Source organism: Amblyomma americanum, chromosome 1, assembly GCF_052857255.1.
Source record: "Amblyomma americanum isolate KBUSLIRL-KWMA chromosome 1, ASM5285725v1, whole genome shotgun sequence".
Taxonomy (NCBI): Eukaryota; Metazoa; Arthropoda; class Arachnida; order Ixodida; family Ixodidae; genus Amblyomma; species Amblyomma americanum.
Genome location: NC_135497.1, coordinates 44,884,461 through 44,910,529, shown reverse-complemented (window position 1 = coordinate 44,910,529; position 26,069 = coordinate 44,884,461). Strand labels below are relative to the sequence as shown.

Here is a 26,069-nt window from a genome sequence, read left to right as displayed (position 1 = left end):
CAGTAAATGGCATGAGGCACGACCGTGGTGGTCGCGTTTCAATGGAGGCGAAACGCAAAAGGCGCCCGTGTGCTATTCCAGAGCCCTCCGCTACGGCATTTCTTTCTTCCTTTCTTTTTTCACTCTCTTCTTTATACCGCGCGGATCGGGTGACCAGCGAGATAAGTGAGACTGTCACTGAGCCATTTGCTTTCCTCAAAACGAATTTTCATTTTTAAGCTGTGCAGAGTACAGCCATTGCCTCCTCTTGAAAGATGCCTGCGGCGTCGCTCGCTCACCCATTGTAGCCGCCGTGCCCTAAGTTGCGGACGGTTGTTAAGAGATGGCGCTAGCTACTTTTCTATCTGCGCCATGGAGGAAGGAAAAAAAATTAGTTTTCCTTCCTCCATCATCTGCGCCATTGCGGGAGGCTGGTCAGGGTGGTGAGGCGCCGCGGCGGTAGCAGCCAGTAGCGGGCATCGGCGGCGCTGCTATAGCTGCTCGACAAGCACGGCGCGACCCGTCTATTCAATTGTATTTGAGCGAAGTCGTTGTGTTCTGGCCACTTGCAATGAAATTTTAGTTTTTTGCACGTATCGCTTTTGTTTTCGTTTGCTTAAACAGTCGGAAACGCGCGGAAGGCGTCGTCTGGCGCAGAGACGTCGTCTGCTACGGCACGGGCGCGCCAAGACCTCGCGGTGATGTGCGCATGAGGGCATATGTTGCAAGCGGCCGCCACAAGGATCGCTAGCTACTACCTAAAGTGGAAATGAGAAAAGAGAAAAAGGTAAGGCCAGCAGGTTTTTGGCGCACACTGCAGGCATCTTGCTAGAAGAGGCGATGGTACAGCAAGCCACGCAATATGCGAAATTTAAAAACCGAAACCAGTGGAGCTGGCCAACATCATCACTCCCGATTCCGCGGCGCTGCCTTACGGTGAAATAGCTAAAGCCTTAGAATCAGATAGTGCTGCCATGCAACGACCGCGGCTCTCTGCCTGGGCCCAGCTGCGTCGCCTGCAGCTACTTCGCGCCACGCTTTCGAAAGCTTTCGTTCGCAGCGCCGCCAGGAACAGCTGGTTGCGATTAGTCACATTTTTTTTACTAGATCACTAACCATCAACTGCTTTCGTAATTCAAACAAAATGTAGCGTCGTTTATTGCACCACGCATTTGGCAAAATATAATGCTACCAGTTTTCTTTTAAAGCGTTTTAGTTTTTGCGACTTCAGCGCCGCTTTTTCGTTCGCCGGTTGCGAGGTTGAGCGCCCCATGCTTACTATCGGCCGTGTGCTACACTACCTCTTTTAGTACGCTTTAATAGAGTCTTTGTGTCGAGATTTGGTTTCTTCAGCCTTTTTTGTTGAATGTGCGGCCCCGTTAATGTTGTGGCAGTGTGGCTGAACTCGGAAGCTGACAAATGGCCCCTGCGCTGCGGAAGACGTTCTTACGTGCATGGAGTTCTCAAAAACTGCTCTGACGTACCGCACCCAACACCACGCCTGAGCGGCCGGCCCCCGACGCCCGGTTGGAGAAACGGCTTACCATGATTGCAGACGAATGTAAGTACAGAACTGTAAAATGACTTTTGTGGTGTGTCGTGGGGATGCATGAGGGCTGCGAATGCATTTAGGCTTGGTCTTTACGTCTTGTTCGCCGTGAGGTGCGAAATGCGAGCACGACACGATCGCTTGCAGATAGGTGTTGTTTTGACACGCTCGCGTGTCAGCGATGCGCCTTTTAGATTCGCCCCCTTGCGCTCTTTGCGTCAGCATCGTTGCGAATAAGTTATATGATAGAATTTGGTTGCACGCTGAGAACTCAGGCGCAGCTTGATTCGTTATTCTGACTGTACAGGAGCAACGCGTAAAAAGTAGACCATTGGAAGGAAAAGTGCTTGTAGCGGCGTGCGTCTTTTGATTCTGCGGCCTGAGTGTTTACTCGATATGTAAAATTCCCGGTTCCATGTCGCAGTCGTATGAAGTGCTGCGTTTCTTAATACCTTTGGTCAACGAAACTACGTTTAAAAATAGCAGAACCATTCCATTACAGTGCACCTGAGGTAATGGCACACTGGAAGGTACGTTGTCGTTTTATTTGAATTACGTTCAATATACTGAATGTCATTCCCCATTTTCAGCCTGAAGCGATAACAGTATAACGTGATTCGCGATTAATAGTTCTAAAGAAAATATGACTGCCTTTTTAAACCATTTTTATGCAAGCTAATGGATCATAGGTAATTACTCATTAGCCTCCACTCCTGAACACATTGGACTGAACCGCTAGAGGCTGTAATGGGATGTTGCTTCTTTGATCACATTTACGAAAGCATCTCTCTAATTCAACCTTTCTTCAAATGCGTCCGCAGTGAAGGACTGTACAGCTACCCCACCGGTATCATCACGCTGCTATTGCATCTCCTTTCGTCCATCATTGAGCCAACGCTACCTCAACCTGAGGTAGCCTATCAGCCATTGATACCGGATATCAAGCATGTCACCTGTAAAAGAATAGGTATGTGTGGGTATGACAGACAGTTGTTTTTTTCTTGTCTTTGCTTGTAGCCTGACAAAAGTCTTCTGGTCTGGCATCTCTCTCTCTTTCATTTGTTTCTTTTTTATCTTTTGAAAGAGCATCAAGAAGAAAGCAAAAAGGCATTGTGGGCATCATGAGAGTATGGCTCTAATCGAAGACATTGTGTTATAATGTGTAATGCTTTTTTTTACAGTTTTTATGCTCATGCTTCTCCTGCTTGGGAATTTTGAGCACTGTATAGACCAAATACAAAAATATATATGTGCTTCATGACCTTTCTAGAGTAGCTTAAAAGCAGCGATTCAATTTCATCATAGCTTTACTTCACCAGTACCTACCTGTGTCAAGGCACGGCAAGTTTGAAGTGAACCAGTGGTGTGATAACATTATTGAATATTAGCGTTCAAGTGGAACAGTGTGCCTTAGAGGCACAGGTGCGGCTAGCATGAATAATTCGTGCTGTACGAGATTATCCTTGCATTACGTGAAATCCTGTGAAGCTTATATTGAAGCTGTGCAGAAGAAAGGCATTTGTTCTGTATGTCATGAGTGTTGCTAGGGTTATTGTTCTTTCACACTCCTTTTGCCACAACTGACTGCACTGTACAGTTCAAATGCATTTGGAATCTTTTGAATATTTGATCATTCTTGTTTTTATTCATACCGACATTCAATTACTGGTTGCACTACACTAGCTGAGCTTATTTCAACAATTATTTCCATGACCTTAACCAAGCCCCTTGTGTTACTTGAACCGACGCATTTGTCGTTGCCCCCCTCCTGAGCCATCAAGTTTTGTTATAAGCTGTGCAAATGATTTCATTCACTTTCAAGAGGCATTGCTACAATTGGTAGCATGTAATTGGCTAATTACCTGGGTACTCATTCTTATCTTCTTTGGAACACATTTTTTGTTTACTTGTTTCTCTTGTATTGAGCATGCCCCAGCACTGGAGTGATGTGCTGCGGGACAAGTAAAGAAATGTCAGTCCAGCTGCCTCCGTAGGGGCATGTTGCTGAGGCTTTTTGCGCTCGTAGATCTGTGTGGCTTTACTTACAAGCATTTTATCTGACACAGTGTGTGCCTTAATATTTTTATTTATATGTTTTAGAAAGGGCCACTCTGGCACTCCGAAAACTTTGCTCACCTGCGTACTATGTGTTCATCCATTTTACCCCCGCACACCTGCTATAGCTCCAAATGGTGATACATTATCTGCAGACAGGTAAATAAACTGAACAGCAAGTAAAGTTCAGTTTTTTTCTCCTAGCTACTCAGAGACACAAAGGGGCGCAAGTTATGTTGCAGTGTGTTTCGGGTACCGCTTTTGAGAGCAAAACCTGCCTGAAGTTTGGTATATACCAGTCAAGAAACATGAAATAATCTTCACTTTTGGTGGCGTGCAAGTTATTTTCAAATGACTGGAATGGCTAAATATCTTTATAGTAGCCAAATTAGGCATAACATGTTAATGTCAGTTCCTGTGTATATCAGTCTTCTAATGTGGGAGTAGAATTGAGCACAACAGCATGTTATGGCCCGAGGAGTGCATCAAAATAAACTAACATGTGTTATTTAACCAGCAGGCTGGTAATCTAATATATGATTTAATTTTTTGCCATTTACAGTAACGGGCCTTATTTATTGAAAAGTTAATTATAGCTGACCATAATATCCGCATGAGTTTTTAGATTTTTCAAAATATGATTCCCGTTGTGGCTGCAGCCCAATGAGTTTACGGTGCCCAAATGGGTGAAACCGCATAGGCCAGAATGGCTTGCAGCCACGCTTACAAGTGCATACCCACCCATCTCCTCTAGCAGTTCCTGCCACGGGCACTAAAGTGTATTCCCTGTTACTCTTTCTCGAGGTTCAGCCGGTGTCAAAAAGGTCTCTTTAAGAGCTACTCCTTATAAAAGAAGAACTAATCAAAACTAGGACACATCTCGCACAGAAAGATTACAGCAGAAGCCTTAACACTGCAGCAATGCATCCCTGCAGGCTTTTGACTGGTACCAACTGAAAATGTAGACAGTTTAATCTGACATATCCCAGCTGAGACCACATAGAACCCTGTGGTTTCCATAGCTGGAGACCATTTGAAATCTGCCATGCTTATGAAGTTGACCTACTGTTGGGCCAAGACAGAAGCTTTCATCTTCTATTAAGTCGCTAACTGGAACTATTTGCCGTTGAGTTTCAGGTGCACCTGTTTTGATTTTAGATTCACTTAGTTCCAGCTGGGACAATGCTTTGGAAGAGAAGGTGTGCCGTCACATATTAGCAAACAACTATGATTCTTTGTTTAAAACTGTGGCCAACAGGTTTCTGGTTGAGACTGGGTGATCTTGGTTCATATGAGCTGCAACTACGCCAAATTCTCAATTTAGGATGTTTCTCTTGCGTGTATGTAAATCCAGATGGCAATTACCCGGTGAAGGCAAATTATATTTCACGTTAACGAGCTGATATCATATCTTGTCAACCGCAGAAAAAAATAGGTTTAAAGCTCCTTAAAGTAAGTGCTGTAGAAATACAGGACCCATTTCATTTTCAGTGAAAAGTATGGAATTTTTATCAAGCAGAAAGTTACAGTAGGGATTAAACTGTAATGCGGGACATAGGCCATTTGATTACGTGGGCATCACAAAGATGAAGTTTTTTCATTAAATAGAAGTAGAAATAATTTGCTTATTATTAAGATGTCAGGTTGAAAGCTCTTGACATTTGTTCTTATCAAAGCCGCTGAGGCAAGAAAACTATGTAAAGCATACATTGTACCCCGTTAAAGATGAAGCATGGAAGAATATACATCAGATGAACCTGAGCTCAGTGCAAAAATGATGCAGACAGCACAAAAAGTGCCAGTAGGCCCTGTAGAAGAATTTAAATCCCCAGATTACAGTATGTGTCAATCATAAATCAATATGTTTGTAACAATGCTTGTGTACAAAGCTTCAAATCAGGTCATTTATTGAGCAGAACAAAATAAAATGTACATCACTCGTCCTGTCTATACATTGATGAAAAGGCATGATATGCCTGACAATGTACCCAGACCTCTTTCCTATTCATCTCCCAGTCTGACAATTGTAGATTGTAGATACATCAGATAAGGCAGACTATATAATTACTGCAACAGGAAGCAAAAGAAGAATGAAAAGAAGCAAAAGGTACTAGAAACAATTATCCCAGGCACAACACAAGCACAGTTTTTTTTTTCTTTTAGAAATGTTGCAGTCAAACTGATCATAGTGCACTCACAGTGGGAATGTGATTTCCCAAGAAGTGTGCTATCAAGTAGAATTGCTTTTACATGACATGGTTTGTAATGTGCCATGGTTAAACATTTTCAGTCTCACCTTATCTATGCTCTTTCCGAAGATGCAGTCTGGGAAAGGCACTTTCATTTACCTTCCACATACACCTGCACACAGACAACAGCGGCTTTTTCACTGTCATTAGACTGCGAGTGGTAATGCAGTAAAAGTTGAAGATTAATACAGCAATTTCAGTTGCACCTTCAGGCTGTGCACAGATGTCACAGTAAAGAGCTCATTGGGTGACCCATCAAAGTTGTCAGGCACATATAAGCCAGCGCGTTGTCTTCATGTGCCTACCTATACTTTGCAGTTCTGAAACTTTCGATGAGAAGTAGATTTTTTTTAAAAGTTTGATTTCTAAAAGCACTGATGAGTAACTGTTTGTAAAAGAAGACAATGGAAAGATGTAAGACCTAGAAACAGGAAGATGCGAGCAATTGATGACATAGGCTAGCTATTAAAAACACATTTCAAACATTCTTCAAGCTATATTGTCCACACGGCAATATCGTCGTGAAGGACATGAAACAAATATTGTAATACCTTATCTAAGAGTGCTATGTCTGAATTTTTGCATTTTCCTTCATAGATACTAGCGAAAAACTTCACATTAAAGAGCAACCATGGAATCTTCCGTAATGTGATGCAAACATAAATGAAGTGGTCACACCATAATAAACTACTACTATAGTATCAAAGAATATGCCAGGATATTTGATTCAGTTCGCATGTTCTATTGGTATACAGCTGTAGTAGAGAGAACGATGGGTAAGTAAAAATACCACTCTATATATAAGCCTTCCTGAAACAGATAATTTTCTAGTGTGTTAACTGAAATTCCATTGTCAGAAAACCATTTAATCACACAATTTACGTTCTCCTGCAACTAATGAATTGCTGTCTCAAAGTGTGCTTGATCTGTGAGCAAAACTGTACTGTCCATGCACTGGAGGACCAAGCACCTTAAGTTATTGAGCTGAAACCATTAGTTACTAAATTTTTTAAAGAATACAGACGGTGAAATAGACTCCAGTGGTTTACCTGCCTATATATATTGGCAGTTTATCACCAGGTTCGGTTTGGTTATTTAATCTAATAATAAATGATCATGCAAAAAATTCTTCAGGATAGTGAAAAGGGGACCTTAAAAGCCAAGTGAGTACAGTTTGCTTGGTAAATTCTCATAGCTCACCGCATCAATGATTTTCTGAACATTGAGAAAGAAAGCGCAGTTAAACAATGTCTCAAATGACGAATACAGCGCATCTGTAAATTTGTCAAGAATTAAAGCAATGCCCTTTCCTGTAATATAGCGATATTGACGATTCGAAAGAACAGAGAATGTTAAAAAATTTTGTGATGCATTCAGATAAGAATTTTTCCAGTATTTGTGATGGAATCAATAACAGGTAAATTTATTAGTTCTCAATGCATTCTTTTGCCTTCCCTTGAATAGTGACTCATATAGAAGCTTTGCAGGTTATAATACAGTATTTTCCTGAACCTCATCAATCAAAAATATCAATGTTTGCAAAAGCATAATGAACCCATGGTAACAGTGAAGTGGGCCTATTTCACCAGAAATTGCACTAACCTGGCCAGATTCCCTTTCGAGAGCCTCAGAAGATATATTAAACCAGGTTGTAGGGATACACGCGAATCCCCTGTCCCATAGTAACGGCCGCGTGTAATTATCACGCGATGTTATGCACGCGCCGTTCGGGAGGTTTGCGAGGGAGGGCACTCACGCCGCCCCCGCATCCTTTCGCACCCTCGCAGCGACGCTGCCGCGGAGACTTTCCCTCTTTCCCCTCTTAGCATGGAGAGACCTCCTCTCCACATCTCGGGAGAAGGCGTGGTCGCGCGGTTCTCCTGGGGCCCGCTGGTCTTCTGGCGGGAGGCGTGGACACGCACGGACGCAGATCTGCCACGGAGACCGCTGCCGTTATCGCCCGGCCACCGTGTGTGAACTGACCGCCGTGAGCGAGGAGCCACGCGGGGTGAGCGGAACCTTCCTCCCCCACCATTTTGTGTGCGTTCCACCCTTTTTGTGCATTTCACCCCTGTACGAGAGCGGAACGCTCCCTCAATGCGGTGGTTGCCTTGTTGCTTGCTGCTAATTGTATTGCTCGGGAGCAATAAACGCTCATCCGAGTAGAATACTCGTGTTTGTCCCCTCTGGGCCGAAATCGCCATGGTTGCAACTTACCACTCCACGGGTTGGGGGTCACAGCTCTGGCTGCTAGAGCTGGCATGCTGGTGCTAGAGAGCAACTACTGCTTCTAGCCCTTTGAGCGTTATTGCAAGAATAACCCCCATATTCTTGGTGCCCAATGTGTGGCCAGAGGTGTGGCAAACCAGGTGTCTGTGTGACCGGCTGGCGACACACAGGCCAGCCATGGTGGCCAGCGGGATTGACTTCCAGTCCCTGCTGTGGTTGTCCGATATGGCATCTCAGCAGCAACAGGTTGACACGGCAGTAACAACTACTGCTGGCGTATTGGCAGAGGCTGACGCTAGCCCCTGCGATCTAATGTCGTTTGAGCCGAGCGGTGATTCACGCGACACACTGGGTCAGACGAGCGGCGACGCTAGGCACTTCTCGCCAAGCGCTATGCCGCCAGGTACGGAGAGCACGGTGCAACCTGCGCAGCCTTGCTCGTCCCACGCGGCCCCTCAGCCAGAACTTCCTGGCCAGGCCAACTCCCAAGAGGCTGTGTTGCGCAATGCTTTGCGCCTCATAGAGAGCCTCACGGGTATTGTGCAGAACAACCTGCAAACACTCGCTCCAATGTCGAGACCGAGGCTACGGGTGGACCTTCCCAGCTATGGTGGCTATCATGATCTTGTAAGCGCCAACGAGTACCTGGATCGCATGCTGAACTGCCAGCAGGCGACGGGGCTTACCGATGGCGAGGTTTAGGCACGTGTCATGCCAGTCTCACTGACAGATCAGGCTGCCTGCTTGTTCCGCCTCACTGGCCACCGGTCACGCACAATGGAGGAGTTCCGAGCGAGGTTTCGCGAGGAGTTCTTGCCCGCAGATTACAACCGTCGTCTGTGGCGCGAGTTGGAGCTGTGTACTCAGCATCCGGACAAATCCTTGCTTGAGTACATGAGGGCAATGGACGAACTTTATCGTATCGCTGGAACGGAGACACTTTTCGCATTCGTTCGCTGGGTGCCGAAACGGTTGCATTCAGTGACGGGCAACTGAGAAATGGTTGGGAATTGTCTGACCGAGCTCTCGACCCGTACACGTATGCTATGCGGGCAGCACACACTGCACCTGGCCAAGGTACGCAAAATCGGGACCGACATACCGATCCGGGGAGGCTAGAGCAAAGGGAAACTCCGACGGTACGCCCGGCAGGGAGGAACGGTCAACCGGCGCGAGGCGACAACTGCCCCGCCCGGCAACGGCCGAACACCCTCTGCTACCGGTGCAACCAACGAGGGCACTACGCCTGGGAATGCAGAAGCCCCGTGAACCGAGAGCACGTGCTTTCGGGAATCTAACGGAGCCGCCGATGAGCAACACTGCACAGCTGGCGGCATCAACAGCGGTGCTCAGTGAGTCACACGAACTCTTAGCCCCGCTGGCTTGTCGTTTGGAACCACCCAGCGACACGGCAGTTCCGCTTATTGAGCTTACGGTTGCTTAACGTAAGTTCATGGCTTTGCTAGACACAGGAGCGAGCGCATCCCTGTTTGGCAACGAGGTATGTGAGCATCTCTGTCGGAACGGACTCCGACTGCGAGCGAGCAACCTCACTTTCCGATTAGCCAGCGGCACAGCGCACGCGAGTAGTGCCACACGGCTTGTGGTGCGGTGGGAGAAACGAGTGAGGCGCCAGCGCTTCGCTCACCTCCCCAGCCTATCGGTTTTGTTATTCTTGGCGGAGACTTCCTCGCCAAGACGGGCATTGTTATTGACGTCTGCAACGGAGGATATAGGGAGTGAGCATGTGGCACCCTGAAACCGTTCGTTAAACTCCCAAAAGCGTCACAAGCACATTCGCTTTCCGATGCTACGCGCGTAGACGTATGCAACGATCGCCCGAAAAAGCCCCTCGAAACGCCTTCGGCCGAGCTGCCATACCAGCCGGTCGACCGCGCCGAGAGGAAAAGCGCGAGGGACCCCCCCCTGTCCCCCCTGCAGTGGCACTCTGCGCCGCGGCGGCATGCAGGTCTTCCCGCCCGCTCTGAACAACTCAGGCGGTTTGTCGGGGGAGGGAAAAGCGTGCTTGTCTCTGCTCCTGAACGAATACGATGCTGTATTCATGGAGCAGCCTGGCTGCACTACACTGGTTAGACACAAAATTGAGAGAGGCGATGCTGTTCCGTGGAATTGCAATCCTCGGCCAGTCAGCTTGGCTAAGAGGAAAGCGCTCGATGACGCTGTGGACGAACTTCTCGACACAGACGTTGTGGAACGTTCAAACAGCCCCTGGGGGTTTCCAGTGTTGCTAGTGCCCAAAAAGGATGGAACTACCTGCTTTTGTGTGGACTATCGACGCCTGAACGAGGTGACACGGAAGGACGCATACCCACTTCCGGGCATTCCCTCGATCGTGTCTAATGTTTGTGGAGCGAAGTACTTCACTATGCTCGATGCCAGCAGAGGATACTTTCAGGTGGAGATGACTCCCAGTGACCGAGAGAAAACAGCTTTCACTTGTCACAGGGGACTTTTCCAGTTTACCCGAATGCCTTTCAGCCTGGTCGGAGCGCCCGCGGCGTACCAGCATCTGATGGACCGTGTCCTAGGCGATGCAAGGTGGCACCACGCTCTTGCTTACCTGGATGGCATTGTCGTGTATTCGGCAACCTTTGATGAGCACTTACACCATCTCAGGGATGTACTGGGAAGGCTGAGGTTGGCGGGAATCACTCTGAGCCCGAACAAGACCCAGATAGCGGCGACCCGAATAACACTGTTGGGGTTCACGCTAGACAAAGGATGCCTTTTGCTGTGCGAGGACAAGCTGTGGGCTATATTGCGGTTCCCGTCGCCGGCAGAAATGGGCGGACTGCGACGCTTTCTAGGGCTGGTGAACTTTTATCGCCAGCTTATCCCAGATTGCGCAGCTCTGCAAGCCCCCTTAACGGAATTGTTGAGGAAAGGTGTGAAGTGGCATTGGGGACCCGAGCAAAAGGCGGCACTACGCCATCTCACTTGCGTGCTCGTGGAAACCACAGAGCGGAGGCTGCCTGACCTGAACAGGAAATTTGTGATCCACACGGATGCTTGTGACCTGGGCTTAGGAGCAATCCTGCTTCAAGATCACGAAGGTAGCCTGAGACCGGTGGCGTTCGCTAGCCGATCATTAACTACCGCAGAGAGAAGCTATTCCGTGACAGAAAAGGAATGTCTCGCGATTATCTTCGCTCTGCGGAAGTTCGACTATTACGTCGACGGAGTTGCCTTCGTGATTGAGACTGATCACATAGCACTCACGTGGCTGAGGCGCCTAGGCGAGCCGAGCGGACTCCTAGCGCGATGGATGCTACTCCTCCAGGGTTACAACTTTACCGTGCGCTACAGGAGAGGTAGAAACAACGTGGTGGCGGCGGACGCACTTTCGCGCGCGCCCATTGATGGCGTGGGAAGTAACAACACTGGCCACTCCGCCGCGCCCAACAGCCGGAGCAGCGCGACTGCCGCGAAGCTCACCCAACGCCCTGAGGGAAGGGACTACCCGCCTTCCCAGGGCGAAAGCGTGAACCACTTGGAATTCATCAGTTCAGTGGTGTGCGTTTTCAGCAGAAAGGAGCTATTGGAGGCACAGCGGGAGGATCCATTTTGTCGAAAAGTGTTCGACGGGCTCAGGGAGCCAGGCGGCGCGGCCACGGCGCACATGGAGGCAACTGGTATTGTTGTCCGTGCGGGGCGCTCGAACACAGCTAGTAATGCCGTGAGCGCGATGGATTCCTATCTGCTCGACTCCGATGGCATCCTGCTGAGATATATCCCCTCCGAGAAGGATACACACGAGTCCTTCAAGGTGGTGATGCCACGCACGATGAGAGGAGCACTTTTACGCTACTTTCATGAGACGTGCATCGCTGGGCATGCGAGTGGCCCTAAGACTTACCTCAAGTTGTGCCGCCTCGCTACCTGGCCTGGCATGAAGCGGGATGCGATTCGCTACGCCCGCTCGTGTGACGTGTGCCAAAGGGTCAAGCTGCGTGGTGGACGCACACCCGGGCTTATGCAGCCGATCAATAGCCAGGGTCCTTGGCAAATTGCGGCTTGTGACGTCATGGGACCTTACCCCAGGACTCCGAGTGGAAACCACTTCCTGCTCATTGTGAGAGACCATTTCAGCAAATGAATGGAACTGTTCCCACTTCGAAAGCTGACGGCACGCGTAATCATGGGGAAGCTGACCGAGGTGTTCACACGATTCGGCTACCCTGGGGAGTTGATAACGGACAATGCATCGTACTTCACTGCCAAACTCTTCGTGGACTCCTGTGCGGCCCTTGGCATTAAGCACAGAAGAACAACCACGTACCATGCCCAGGCGAACCCCTTGGAACGCGTGAACCGCAACATCAAGAACATGCTCGTTGCATTTGTGGAGACGCACAGCGACTGGGACACCTGTCTCCCCGAGATTGTGTTTGCTCTCAGGTCAACCGTGAACCACTCAACTGGGTACACACCTGCCGCTCTCAACCTTGCCAGGGAGCTGGCGAACCCGGTAGAACTTACTCTCCAGGTTTGCAGCAACACCCCGATTGCTTCGTTGGCACACGCCGACTACGCGACCGGGGTGCGCGCGAGGATGACGGAGGCTTTACACAAAGCCCGCCGGAATCTGAGCACTGCTCGGGCCCAGCAGAAGGCGCAGTATGATCGCTCTCCGGGAAATTTACTACAAACCGGGTGACCTGGTGTTGAGGTGCAATCACGTCCTGAGCGACGCCAGTAAGAAATTCTCTGCTTTTCTGTCGTCAAAATGGACGGGTCCATATGTAGTTCGGAAGAAACTTTCCTCTCTCGTCTACAGGTTGGCGTTCTTGACGCTAAGACCGATCGGCGGACCGGTGCATGTCTGTGATCTCAAACCCAACTGTGACAGAGGGAATGAGTGGCCGGTAGAGAACACCCTCCCCTGCCAGCAGGCAGCCGCACTGAGAGGCAAGGCTCGACAACAGAGCCCAGCGCCTCGTTACAACTTGCGCCCACGGCAGAACTAACTCTGGCCAACGTGCAGGGAGTAATTTCTCCTGCTTAATATGGATGGAACAGCCCTTTCATACTTTGCACTGTAGCTTCCAGAGCGAGCACACGCTTTCTCTTCGGAAAAGACCGAGCGGGGTTAGATTAACTTAAACAAAAAAATGTTAAATGTAAAAATAACTAGAAAGAAAAGACAGCCTTGCAGCCACAGGCCAGCCTTCGCAGCGAGCCCGGAAGAGAGCTGACGGACGCAGAGACGACCGTTGCTGCTTCGAACATCCAAAGCCAGGCCGTTCTCCGGACAGCCTCATTCCAGAGCCAAGAGCCCGCTGTCACCACCGAGCAACCAGGCCGAAAACAAACAGCTTCCGGTCGGCCGCAGGAGAGCGAGCGAAAATTTGGGGAAGCTGGCGCCACTTTCTTCCACAGCGAATGCTGCAGCAAAGAAGCCGCCTTGGAGTTCCCCGTTCCCCGCGGCAGAGGCTTCGCCCACGAAAGCAGCTTGGTACCCCGCTGGGCCTGCCTCGCAAGCCCTCAGCGGCCGTAGGAAAATGGGTCGAAGCGCCTTTGCCGGCCCCGCCGAGAGGAAAAGAAGGCGAGCCAAGAGCGAACAGTACAACGAGCTGAATGGAGGCCTGCTGCACGCTGTGCAACGTGCATATTTGCCCCGACTCTGCCTGCCGCCCGCGCCTCTCGGGAAGGCTGCCCTGGCCGAGTAAACCCTCTGAAGTGGGACCTGCGGTCATCGACCCCCTTCAGTGCTTGGCTCCACGGGCGTCCATGGTGGTCGTCTGCACTGCCTTCCTGTCCTGTCATCCACAGCCTTCGACAACGGCACCTGTGGCTGTGAGCTGAAACTTTTCTTAATTGGTTTTAAAGTTAAACGGCGTGTCGCCGGCCCTACTCGGTACACCCCTCGGTGAACGCGGTCCTTCTCGGCCGTAAGGCAGTTCTAAGGAGGGGGATGTGGGGATACAGGCGAATCCCCAGTCCCATAGTAACAGCCGCGCGTAATTATCACGCGATGTTATCTGCGCGCCGTTAGGGAGGTTTGTGAGGGAGGGCACTCACGCCACCCCCGCTTCCTTTCACGCCCCGCAGCGATCTTCCCCTCTTAGCACGGAGAGACCTCCTCTCCACATCCCAGGAGAAGGCTTGGTCGCGCGGTTCTCCTGGGGGAGGCATGCACAGGCACAGACGCAGATCTGCCACGGAGACTGCTGCTGTTATTGCCCGGCCACCGTGTGTGAACTGACCGCCGCGGGCCGTGAGCGAGGAGCCACGCGAGGTGAGCGGAACCTTGCCCACCATTTTGTGTGCATTCCACCCTTTTTGTGCATTTCACCCCTGTACGCGAGCGGAACACTCCCTCGTTGCGGCGGTTGCTTTCTTGCTTGCTGCTAATTGTATTGCTCGGGAGCAATAAATGCTCATCCAAGTAGAATACTCGTGTTTGTCCCCTCTGGCCCGAACCCGCCGTGGTTGCGACTTAGCGCACCGCGGGTTGGGGGTCCCAGCTCTGACTGCTAGGGCTGGCACGCTGGTGCTAGAGAGCGACTACTGCTTCTAGCCCTTTGAGCGTTATTACTAGAATAACCCCCATAAGGTAAAGGTTTTTTTAGTGTGCTGATGTTGTGTTTACTTAATCCCATTCCTGCTGCAAGCCTGAAACATTGACCGAAATTATCAGCTTTTTATGCAGGATCATGCAGAAAACCATTGGTGCAATGAGAGAGTCTATCTCTTCGAGGAAGAGGCTAATCTGTGACATCTTTGCAGGGTTTTTTTTTCAATTAACAATTACAGTAACAATAATAATGCCTTATATGCATTAAAATAATGTTATGTCTAAGAAAGGCTTCTAAAATACTTTTGATGCAACTGCAGCACAAGCACCCAGATTCACATAAAGCCGATAAAAAATAATCGTCTTGTGGCAACATGAGAGGATCTCTTTTGTAGCCTTCCTGTTCCAGACAAACCTCTCACTGCCCCCCAACTTCGTATTCTTCAGTGCATCCTTTTTAAGGTACACTTCTCACCCCTGGCCATTGTTTCGTCTACCACCTCAGAGCCTTTCCTGCATGCCCCATTAGCACCAATCCCTATGCTAACCTGGAACAGTCCCTTTCCTCCTGGCCCATTGCCTTTCAATTACAGCATTACCCACAGCCTCGGACAAGCTGATATTGAACAGTTGGCTTTGGTGACCCTGGCACAGGATGTTCATGGTGCTTCGTGTTGTGTCGTAATAAAGCTGTTTCTCTTTCCCTCACACACACACATGTGACTGCTGCAGCATCCGTCCATGGGTGTCTTCCTTAATTGGAATGTGGATGTTTGTGCTGCAGTTACTTTCAAAGTATCAAAACAACTTGCCTGAAACATCGTTAAAAAATTATGTATTATAATATTTCGTTCCATCACCTTGTTTACTCTCAAGGGAATTATTAAGAGAAATGGGTGAACAGAACGAATTATTAGCACAACAAATCAGTTACAATTTTCTTTAAGGTGGTGCTATTGATGATCACAGCGATAAAGGCAAAAAAAGGTGCTTGTAATCGTTATTCTGTGTTGAAAAAATGAATTGGAATATATATTAGCATGACATGAGAGAACACAGCCTTTGAACATGTGATCATCACATGATAAAATTTAAGGCTCATTGTAGTGCTCATGAAGAGCTGAACGTCGGTGCACAAGCGAAAATAAGTAAATGTTGTAAAACAGAAAACAAGACTTACTGTAGTGTTCAAAACTGAATGGTAAAGAAAACGCAAAAATTTATTGTAAAGCTAAAGGAATATCAATATTAAATCAAATTTTGTGTCAAAGGACATTTGTAATGTATGAAACATTTTGGCATCCTAATCTCCCTTCCAAATTTCAGTAGGAATTGTGGACAATTTTAGAATGTGTGGTAAAATAATATTTTTTGATCCATGTTTAATATTAGTCTTTGCTGCTTTGCCAATGCCAAAGATAAAATTTTTCTGAAAACTTGTATATCTATAAGTACAGTTTGAAACACTTTACGTATTACATGATCATACTTCTGAATTGTCAAGTTGAGATTTTAGGGCATCGTCAAAGGTGTGTACCACTCATATTAACAAGACAGCAAGAGCTGCATTAAAACTATCCAACATTAAAATAATCATTAAACTGCAAAATCAAACAGCTCCAATTGAAGGACACATTGTGCTTCTGTAAGTTCCAGTGGTTCTCGTTAAGCTGGTCCCAAGACGTGATCCCAGCGCTTTTAACAGCGCTTCAACAAACCTTAACAGAAGCACAAAATTAGTGTACAAAGTACCATGAACTTGTGGCTGGGCATGCGCATGTCGAGGACCTCATTCCAATAGCAAGTACCACGCATAAATATTGACACAGTAGTAAGATTTTTTAAAATGAATAAAAGTTTTTCCTTGATGCCAGCCAATATGAATTTGCCAATTTTGAGTATCTTTGTGACACTTATGGCAAAGTAAAACGTGCCTTCAGTTACTTCTGCTTAATGCATTTCTTATAATATGACTAATTATTGAGAAAGTTGGCTTAGATCTGAAGAAAGCATATCAGTCTGAGCAGCTAAGACACACAAACAAGGAATGAAAATATGATAAATAAGCTGCAACAAACCAATTTATTTCATAATGAGACTGAGAACTCGTGTCTCGTAATCTTCCTATGTGGTGTTGTTCCCTTGTCTAGAATTTAGCGCTCCCCATTCTCAGTATACACGACCAACTAGCCCCCTACAAAGCTTTACTGGTAATTTATTTCCTGCTCATATTATTACGCTACAGTAAAACCTCGCTAATTCGGCCCCCGTTAATTCGGATAATTCAGCATCCTCACTCCCTCCCTTCAAAAATGTACATAGCCCTATGGCAGCAAACCTTCGTTAATTCGGCGCAGAATTGCGCACACACGGGTAATTGGGACTGGAGGCAGGGCAAGAATGGTGCTGGTATCCATTCCAATCCAAGCCAAGCCAGCGTACGAAAAGTGGCACTGCTATACGTTCAGTTCATCATCATCGTCCAAGGATCATCGCCATCACTGGAAACGGCTGACACCGCTCTCCATTCCGGAAATGCATAGCTACTGCAGTCACTTCTCAGTTAACAACAAACGAGAACGACCAGAGCGGCCATTTTGTGGTTTCTTTACGTGGTGTGGTGTGTTGTGTCGGTGCGTGCGGTCGTGGTGCTCTTTATTACGATGGCAGTACCGGCAAAGCACGCGAAGTATGCGGCCAAGGACTTATCAACCAAAGTGAAGATCCTCAAGGCACTGAAAGACGGCGCTTCCAGAGAAGTTATGCGCCAGTTCGATGTGAAAAGAAGCACGCTATCGACATACGTCGAGAATGACGCTCAAATAGTGGAAGCCTTTGAGGGCGAGAAATTTCATGCCGGTCGGAAGCGCCTACGAACTGCTGCCCATCCAGCCCTGGAGGAAGCATTGTTGCGGTGGATTGCCGCTGTCCGTGATTCGAAGGTGCCGTTGAGTGGACCACTCATCTGCACGCTGTGGGATACACAGGTATCCCCTCCTCGTCCCCCGCGCCAGCGGCGACCAAGACTTACACGGGCACGCTGGCCACCAGGAATGTGGAGAGAAGGCACCCCCGCGGCTCTGCTCATTTCCACCCCAGCACTGACGTGACGTCACGGCAGCGCGCTGCCTTCTACGGAGAGGGTAGCACGCCTAAGCTTGACTGCAACGATTTGCTGCCTGGGAGGCAGTGCCCGAAGGGATAAAAGCTGGGAACGCGCGGCGGGAAGGGACTCTCGCTGCCGCACCTTACCTAAGTGCCCCACGGACCCCGAACACCAACGCCGGTTGACGTCAACGACTTGGTGAGCTACTGAACATCTATTTTACGGATAGAACATTCTTCCGCAGTGTGCTTTACCTCGTGTTCGGATAATAAACTATTTCCTAGCGTGCCCTGCCATTGCCTATTTCGTCCGGACCTGCCGTGGCTGCGACTCTGCGCCACGGGTTGAGGAAATGTGTTGCATACTTGAATATTCAACGCCTGCGTGTAGCTTGCACGGAAGCTCGCCTTCCTGGCCGGCTGGACGCAGAGGGACCCCATCACGCAAGGAGAGACCTATGCCCTCCGAATGAATATTGATTCATTCAAGGCGTCAGGGTTAGTTTTCCCGTTTTAAAGACCGGCATGGACTTGTTTTTAAGACCGTGTGCGGGGAGAGGGGTGAGGTGGAAGAAGTCGTAAAAGATTGGCAAAACGTCCACCTTAAAGAACACGTGGCAGCCTACGACCCCAACGACGTCTTTAATGCAGACGAATCGGCACTCTTCAAAGCACTGCCAGATAAAACGATAGCATTCAAGGGGGACCCGTGCACTGGTGGTAAAAGGAGTAAGGAGCGGGTGACAGTGCTGTTGTCAGCAAACATGACGGGCACGGAGCGGCTTCCAATTCTCGTCATCGGGAAGGCTCTGTAGCCAAGATGTTTTAACAACATCAAGCGACTTCCCGTCGAGTACCGTGCAAACTGGAAAGCATGGATGACGTTGGAGATATTTCGTTCCTGGTTGCAGGAGCTGGATCGACGCTTCAGTGCCAAGTAATGCAAGGTGCTTTTGATAGTGGACAATTGCACCGCACACTGCAACGTTGCGAATTTAAAGGCGATCCGGCTAGTGTTCCGACCTCCCAACACTACCGCTGCTCTTCAACCGATGGACCAGGGAGTGCTCCAGTACGTTAAGAAAAGGTACCGCAAGCAAGTGCTGGAACGAATACTTCCCTGCATGGAGCGGAAGCAGCAGTACAACATCACGCTTCTGAGTGCGATGCATATTTTGGCCCACGTGTGGGCGAACATGCCGCCAGAAATGGTGTCGAGCTGTTTTAGGCACAGTGGATTTGTGTGGCCCGAGACATCCCAGAGCCTGGAGTCTGCAACGCCAGAAGAGGACCACGATTGGGCATTCGTTGGCCTGCTCCCCACCGAATTTCCGCTCGCCGACCACGTTGCTATCGACAACGGCGTTGTCGTCGCCGGCCAGTTGAGCGATGACGAGATAATCAGCGATGCTCTCGGTGTGGCAGGTGAGGCTTCTGATGAAGATGACCCGTGCGATGTACTCCCGGTGCACCGTACTGCAAAAGAAGCCGCAGATACTCTTGCTGTTTTAGAGTAGTTCTGCTATGGTGCTCCATGCAACACGCTCGCACTGGACGGATTGTCGCACGTACGGAAGCTAGTCCTTTCCGCCCAGCTATCCGCGAAAAATCAAATGATTATCACCGACTTCTTCTCAAAGTGAAGGTATGCAATAAAAGAATTGTAAATGTGCCATTTTTGTTGTCCATTCGATAATTCAACATTCGGATAATTCGGACAATTTTTTTACTCCCGCAAGATCTGAAATAATGAGGCTTTACTGTATTATACCCAGTATTCTAATCTCTTAAAAATGTCTCACAGGCAAGTGAATGTGCTTTAAAGGAGGGGTGTATACTCCATTGAAATGCCATCTACCATGACTTACTGACAGAAGTATCCCCTCAGAACACCGTTGCTGTACACCAATTGTCTGGAATTTTTTTCTGCACACAAAAAGTGCGTGGATTCAGGCAGGACAGCTTAAGAGAAGTACAAAATGGATTCTGAACCTGCTCGCAAGCCTGCTTTTTGACGTCAGTTGTGGAATATATTTTGGGAGCAGGGCACAACTGCTGTTAGCTTAGGTGCATAGGGAACCCTTTGTCGGTCATGGAGTTCCCACTTTGCATTAAAGGTAGAATGAAACTTGGGTCACTGACCATGCCGAACACGTTGATTTACATATTGGAACCCTTACAGGTTTCTTGTTCTCAATGAAGGACTGATCATGAAAGAAGAAGCTTATGTAGCCTTAACTAATCGGTGCAAAACTTTGCATAGGTGTGGTGAAGGTTTCCCTTTGTTCTGTTGAGTGTATTCAGCATGGTCTGTAGTATTAAGGATTCAAGGTCCAGCCACGCTTGCGAATTTCTTTCAGTGGCAATGATTTCCACATCATCGCAAGCAATTTTACGCCCTATTCGTGCATGCTCTGCCAGAGCACTTGAGGTTGTTTGTTTCCTGCCGAAATCATTGCAGCGCTCTTAGCCGCCTTAGTAGATTTCCTGCCTCCCGATGTAGACTGAGTTACAATCGTCGCAGGATATCTTGTAAACGATTCCAGGAACTTCAAACAAGGCAGAGCATCTTTAACATTTGCAAGATCCTCGTGCAATTTAATAGTTAGCACGTGGGCGATATTCACCTAGTTCCTTTCGAAGACTCGTGCCCTTCGCTTATAACTACAATGTACAGGGCCGTCCACCCTTAGTATGAATGCAATGGATGGATGGATGGACGGACGGACGGACGGACGGACGGACTAGTCAAAAAATGTAAGTGCGTGCCTCGCTTAGAAGATACTGTTGTTTTAGACATAAGTCGAGACAGCTTAGCTCGTGAGTTAAAAGAGGCGTTTTTCATCAAACGAAAGGGCTTGGAATGCGTAAGTGACCCGTCAAAATTGCTCTATGAAAGTGAACTGGCTTTCCTAGAAGGCCGCGGTTGAATTTGGAACATGTGTAAAAAGCTGGCATCTGCGCATGCCTAAAAAACTGAAATTCATGTTTTTTTTAAAAACCTTTTATACTTTCCTTTTCATGTGGCCTGTACACCACGTGTCATTGCTCTTTTTATCGTTTTTACATATTCACCATGCAAGTCTTTTATTGCTTTTATGTCCCTATACACCATGTGACGTTTACCACCTCTTATTGTCACCGGTACTATTCGCCTATATATTGCGTGTTTCCCTGAATAAAAAATCAGTTGTCAGTAAGCGCTTGCCCGTGTCACTTCTTACGTCTTGTCTCTGTAGGCGCTTCTTTTAGTAACATGCACCAACAAGCCTAGCAAAAAGTTCTACTTGAAGACATTCGTAATGTTTAAAACATTTTGGCATCCTAATATCTCTTCCAAATTTCCGCAAGAATTGTGGACAATATTGGAATATGCGGTAAAATAATATTATTTTGATCCATGTTTAATATTAGTCTTTGCTGCTTTGCCAATGCCAAAGACTGATAAAATTTTTCTCAAAACTTGTAATATCTATAAGTACAGTTTGAAACACTTTACGTATAACATAATCATACTTCTCAATTGTCAAGTTGAGATTTTAGGGCATCGTCAAAGGTGTCTACCACTCATTTAATAAGAGAGAAAGAGCTGCATTACAACTATCTAACATTAAAATAATAATTAAACTCCAAAATCAATGGCCCCAGTTGAAGGATGCATTGTGCTTCTGTAAGTTCCAGTGGTTCCCTTTAAGCTGCTCCCATGACGTGATCCCAGCTTTTTTAACAGCGGTTCAACAAACCTTAACAGAAGCATAAAGTTAGTGTACCTAAGTGCCATGAAATTGTGGCTGCCCATGCGCATGTCGAGGAGCTCGTTCGAATAACCAGTACCATACATAAATATCGACACATTAGCAAGATTTATTACAATGAACAAAAGCTTTTCCTTGATGCCAACCAATATGAATTTACCAATTTTGAGTATCTTTGTGACACTTATGGCAAAGTGAAACGTGCCTTCACAATTACTTCTGCTTATATGCATAGCTTTCAATGTGACTTATTGTGAAAGTTGGCTTAGATCTGAAGAAATCATATCAGTCTGAGCAGTTAAGAAACATGAACAAGGAATGAAAATATGCAACAAACCAATTTATTTCATAATGAGACTGAGCACTCGTGCCTCGTTGTCTTCCTATGTGGTGTGATTCCCTTCTCTAGAATTTAGCCCTTCCCAGTATCAGTATGCATGACCAACTATCCCCCTACAAAGCTTAACTGGCAATTTATTTCCTGCTCATATTATTACGCAATGATACCCTGTATTCTAATCTTTTAAAAGAAGTTCAATCTCACAGGCAAGTGAATGTGCTTTAAAGGGGGGGGGGGGACATACTCTGTTGAAATGCTATCTAGCATGACCTACTGACAGAAGTACCCCCCAGAACACCACTGCAGTACACCAATTTTCTGGAAGGTTTTTTCTGCCACCCGTGCTTTCTGCGAACACAAAAAGTGCGTGGATTCAGGTAGGGCAGTTTAAGAGAAGTGGCACAAAATGGATTCCGAACCTGCTGGCGAACCTGCTTTTTGACGTCAGTTGTGGAATATATTTTGGGAGCAGGGCACAACTGCTGTTAGCTTAGGCGCATAGGGCACCCTTTGTCGGTCGTGGAGTTCCCACTTTGCGTTAAAGGTAGGATGAAACTTCGGTCCCTGACCATGCCAAACACGATGATTATATTTCGGAATCCTTACAGGTTTCTTGTCCACAATGAAGGACCGATCATGAAAGAAGCTTATGAAGCCTTAACTAATCAGCGCAATGACTTTGCATAGGCCTGGTGAAGGTTTCCCTTTGTTCTGTTCTGTGTATTCAGCATGGTCTGTAGTATTAAGGATTACAGGCCCAGCCACGCTTACGAATTTCTTTCAGTGGCAACGATTTCCACATTATCGTATCGCAAGCAATTTCATGTCCTGTTTGCGCATGTTCTGCCACAGCACTTGAGGTTGTTTGATTCCTGCCGAAATCATTACAGCGCTCTTAGCCGCCTTGGTAGATTTCCTGTTTCTCCGATGTAGACTGAGTTACAATCGTTGCCGGGTATCTTGTAAACGATTCCAGGCACTTCGAACGAGGCAGAGCATCTTTAACAATTGCAATAGTTCACACGTGGGCAATATTCACCTAGTGCCTTTCGAAGACTCATGCCCTTCACTTATATTTATAATGTACAGGGCCGTCCACCCTTAGTATGAATACACTGGATCGATGGATGGATGGATAAGGCTGAACTCTCTAAATCGTGTGGTGGTTCAAGCCACAAAGCATGACTTGTGAAATTTTACTCTTGTCTTGATTTTAGCCGCCAATCAGATAACCTTCGCTGGGTTACTTCTATCCGCTTAAAATGTAATTTTTCTTCATTGTCCTTAAACCCCACTGCTTTGAAAAAATCAGCCCCGCTGCTTACCACTGCAGGGTGAAGCCCTTTACAGAGAAGTATCAAGTGTTCAGCTGTTTCCTCCTCTCCGCACGCAATGCACAACATATCTATCTCGTGATACCTGACTCTATGTCTTAGTCCTCAAACCTACCATCCTGGCCTCAAACAACAGAGCTTCCCCTACAATTATCATAGATATTTTCTGCTTAAAGATCCTGTGTGTTCCCAGTGCCGATTTCGTCAGCATTCCTGTTTTCCACAGAACTCTGTTTCTTTAACTTTTTCTTAAACGATAATTGCTGATTTGCCCTCCTACTCCTGTCCAGATATTTGCTTGTCAATTGTTTGGTTCGCTTTCTCCATTTCATGTGAACGCGTTCCTCCTTCTGTACACGTATCTGAATACTTTCCTAGCCCACTGCTTTCCCCCCATTTTTCTCAATCGCTCCTCAGATGCCATCTTACTGCTAGCTTCTCTGCTCTCGAACGACGCCCATCCCATATCATCCTGTACCCCTTGATTTGGTGTATTGCCATGTGGCCCCAAAGCTAGCCTCCCTATGCCGCGTTGTTTGAGTTTTAACCTTGCTTGAACTTCTGGTCTCATGTACAGGACTGCATTGCTGAAAGTCAGACTAGGAACCATCACACCTTTCCAGATCCCCCTTACCACTTCATACGTATTGTAATTCCAGTGCCCTATTTTTCATGACAGCTGCACTCCTACTAGCTTTATTCATTCACCGCATCATCACCCCTTTATTTATCCACATCCCAAGATACCTGTACTCATCCACGACTTCTAGTGTGAACTCTTGTGTTCTATGCTGGCCGCCCTTATCATTAAATATCGTGACAGCAGATTTCTCCTTACTAAACTTCAAACCTAATCTCCCTCTGTATCGCAGATGGTAATCAAGTTCTGCAAATGTTCCTTATTGTCAGCCATTAGCGCTACATCATCCGCGTACATTAGTCCTGGTAATGACTGTTTAATTCGTTCTCCGTGCTTGAAAAAAGGGTTGAAGCCTAGTCCGCTTCTCTCTAGTTTGGGCTCGAACCCTTGCAGGTACATGAACAACAAAGGAGACAGAGGACATCCTTGCTTAAGCCCCCGCTGTATGTCTACATGCTGCAACACATTTTTTTCAGATTTTATAAGCACTCTGTTACCTTTATATATACCTTTTGAAAGATTAATTACTCCATATCTTCCACATCCAATGTGCCCAGTATGTCCCCCGAATCCTCTTGAATAATGTTGCCGTAGGCTCGCCTGATATCCAGAAATGCTAGCCATAGGGGCCTGTGTTCCTTTTCAGCAACTTCTATGTACTGTGTCAGTGAAAACAGATTGTCCTCCAACCTCCTTTGTTTCCAGAACCATTTTTGCAGCTCCATAGCACCCCCTTGTTCGCCACCCAAACCTGCAGCCTGTCCTTTATAATCTGCATCACCACCACGTACACCACAGATGTCACTGTTATGGGACGGTATTTGCTTATGTCAGCTTTGTACCCCTTTCCCTTATATATCATGTTCATTCTACTTGATTGCCATTCATCGGGGCTTTGCCATCCACTATCATTTTGTTCACTAACTCTATTAATGTTTGCTTGGATTTTGGTCCTAGCTTCTTTTTTAACATAATCGGAATACCATCTGGTCCTGTTGACGTGCCACTGGGAACCTTCTTCTCTTGTCGTAACGGGAGCGCATGGTTGCGCTCTCTGGAGGGCCACTGTGTCCGACACGGCCGCGCATCGAAGCGAAGTGGCAGATGATGCGAAGTGCCGCGCCCAGGTCCAACTTCTGCTGCGCCACTCGGCTGCGATGAGTGGCCATGTCGGACGCAGTGGCCCTCCAGAGAGCGCAACCATGCGCTCGCGTTACGACAAGAGAAGGTTGCTAGTGGCACGTCGACAGGACCAGATGGTATTGCGATTATATCAATAAAGCTTGGACCAAAATCCAAGCAAACATTAATAGAGGTACTGAACAAAATGGTAGTGGATTGCAAAGCCCCCAGTGGATGGCGATCAAGTAGAATGAACATGATATATAAGGGAAAAGGAGACAAAGCTGACACAAGCAAATACCGTCCTTCAGAAACGCACTGCGATGAGTCTCGGTAAGCCTGAGTAGATAATTGTGGAAGGGATTCAGCAATGAAGAGGGAACATGTCTGGAGCGTACGAAAATGCGGTACGTGTGTGCTTCTTTGCTGCTGTCGCGGTGGCCGCATTAATCCGATAGAATCATTGCTATATTGGAATCCAGAAATTGTGTATTCTAAGGTGCAGGCGACAAGAATAAAGCGGATGGCAGAAACAAAATTGTCGGAGCGAACCCATGCAAGTGCATTTCGTACAGCACTGTTTGTGCAGTCTGCCGCGGCATAGTTTCGTTTTTGTGCTGTCGTTTGCGCTAGCGTCGCAGCATCGGTGTGACTGTGCCAACAGACGCACAAAAAAATCACATAGTCTGTAAGTGTGTTGGCGTTGGCCTGGGTGCTTCCAGAAGTCGCCGAACGCAGCGGCGAACAAGTGCCTATATAGAGAACGTGTATAGTCTTGCTTTTTCTGGCCGGCGTCGCCAATACGCGCGCATTGAACGAATTCTGGGACGGTGTTAACTACCATCGTGAGATGACTTTCGCGACGTACGACAAGGGAATTATGCAACAATATCATTATGCAATAGATATAGGCGATCGAGTTTCAGTTGTAGGGGCTTCTGTGGCAGCTGGACTATCTGGCTCATATGAAAAAAAAAAAAACTTACCGGGAAAAACGGAGCAACCGCGAACACTAACAGCGGGTTCTACTGGATGTTTGTTATGCAAAGGGAAAAATTAATACTTCCTCTTTATTGCGAGGGCTAGAAGCGCCAGCTGCCGAATTCCATATCGATATCACCATTTCGCTGTGCCGCATGCAAGCACTATGATGAGTGCGTTTAGTGGTAAAACC

At 47.4% G+C, this 26,069-nt stretch overlaps 1 protein-coding gene across 6 annotated transcripts in view; it reads left to right on the top strand.

Annotated features, from left to right (window-relative positions):
• The first annotated feature begins 1,097 nt into the window (after positions 1 to 1,097).
• Positions 1,098 to 26,069, top strand: part of LOC144112715 (uncharacterized) — a 59,072-nt gene continuing 34,100 nt past the window's right edge. For 2 of the 6 annotated variants that reach the window (XM_077645546.1, XM_077645545.1), the window contains exons 1-4: positions 1,104 to 1,540; positions 2,350 to 2,495; positions 13,258 to 13,878; positions 14,134 to 14,320. In XM_077645546.1, coding sequence (XP_077501672.1) covers positions 13,660 to 13,878; positions 14,134 to 14,320 — 406 coding nt within the window. In that variant the 5' untranslated portion in view covers positions 1,104 to 1,540; positions 2,350 to 2,495; positions 13,258 to 13,659. Of the gene's footprint in view, positions 1,541 to 2,349; positions 2,496 to 13,257; positions 13,879 to 14,133; positions 14,321 to 20,381; positions 20,462 to 26,069 lie in introns of all 6 variants that reach the window. The other 4 variants (XM_077645543.1, XM_077645542.1, XM_077645544.1 and 1 more) reach the window with 4 other exon arrangements.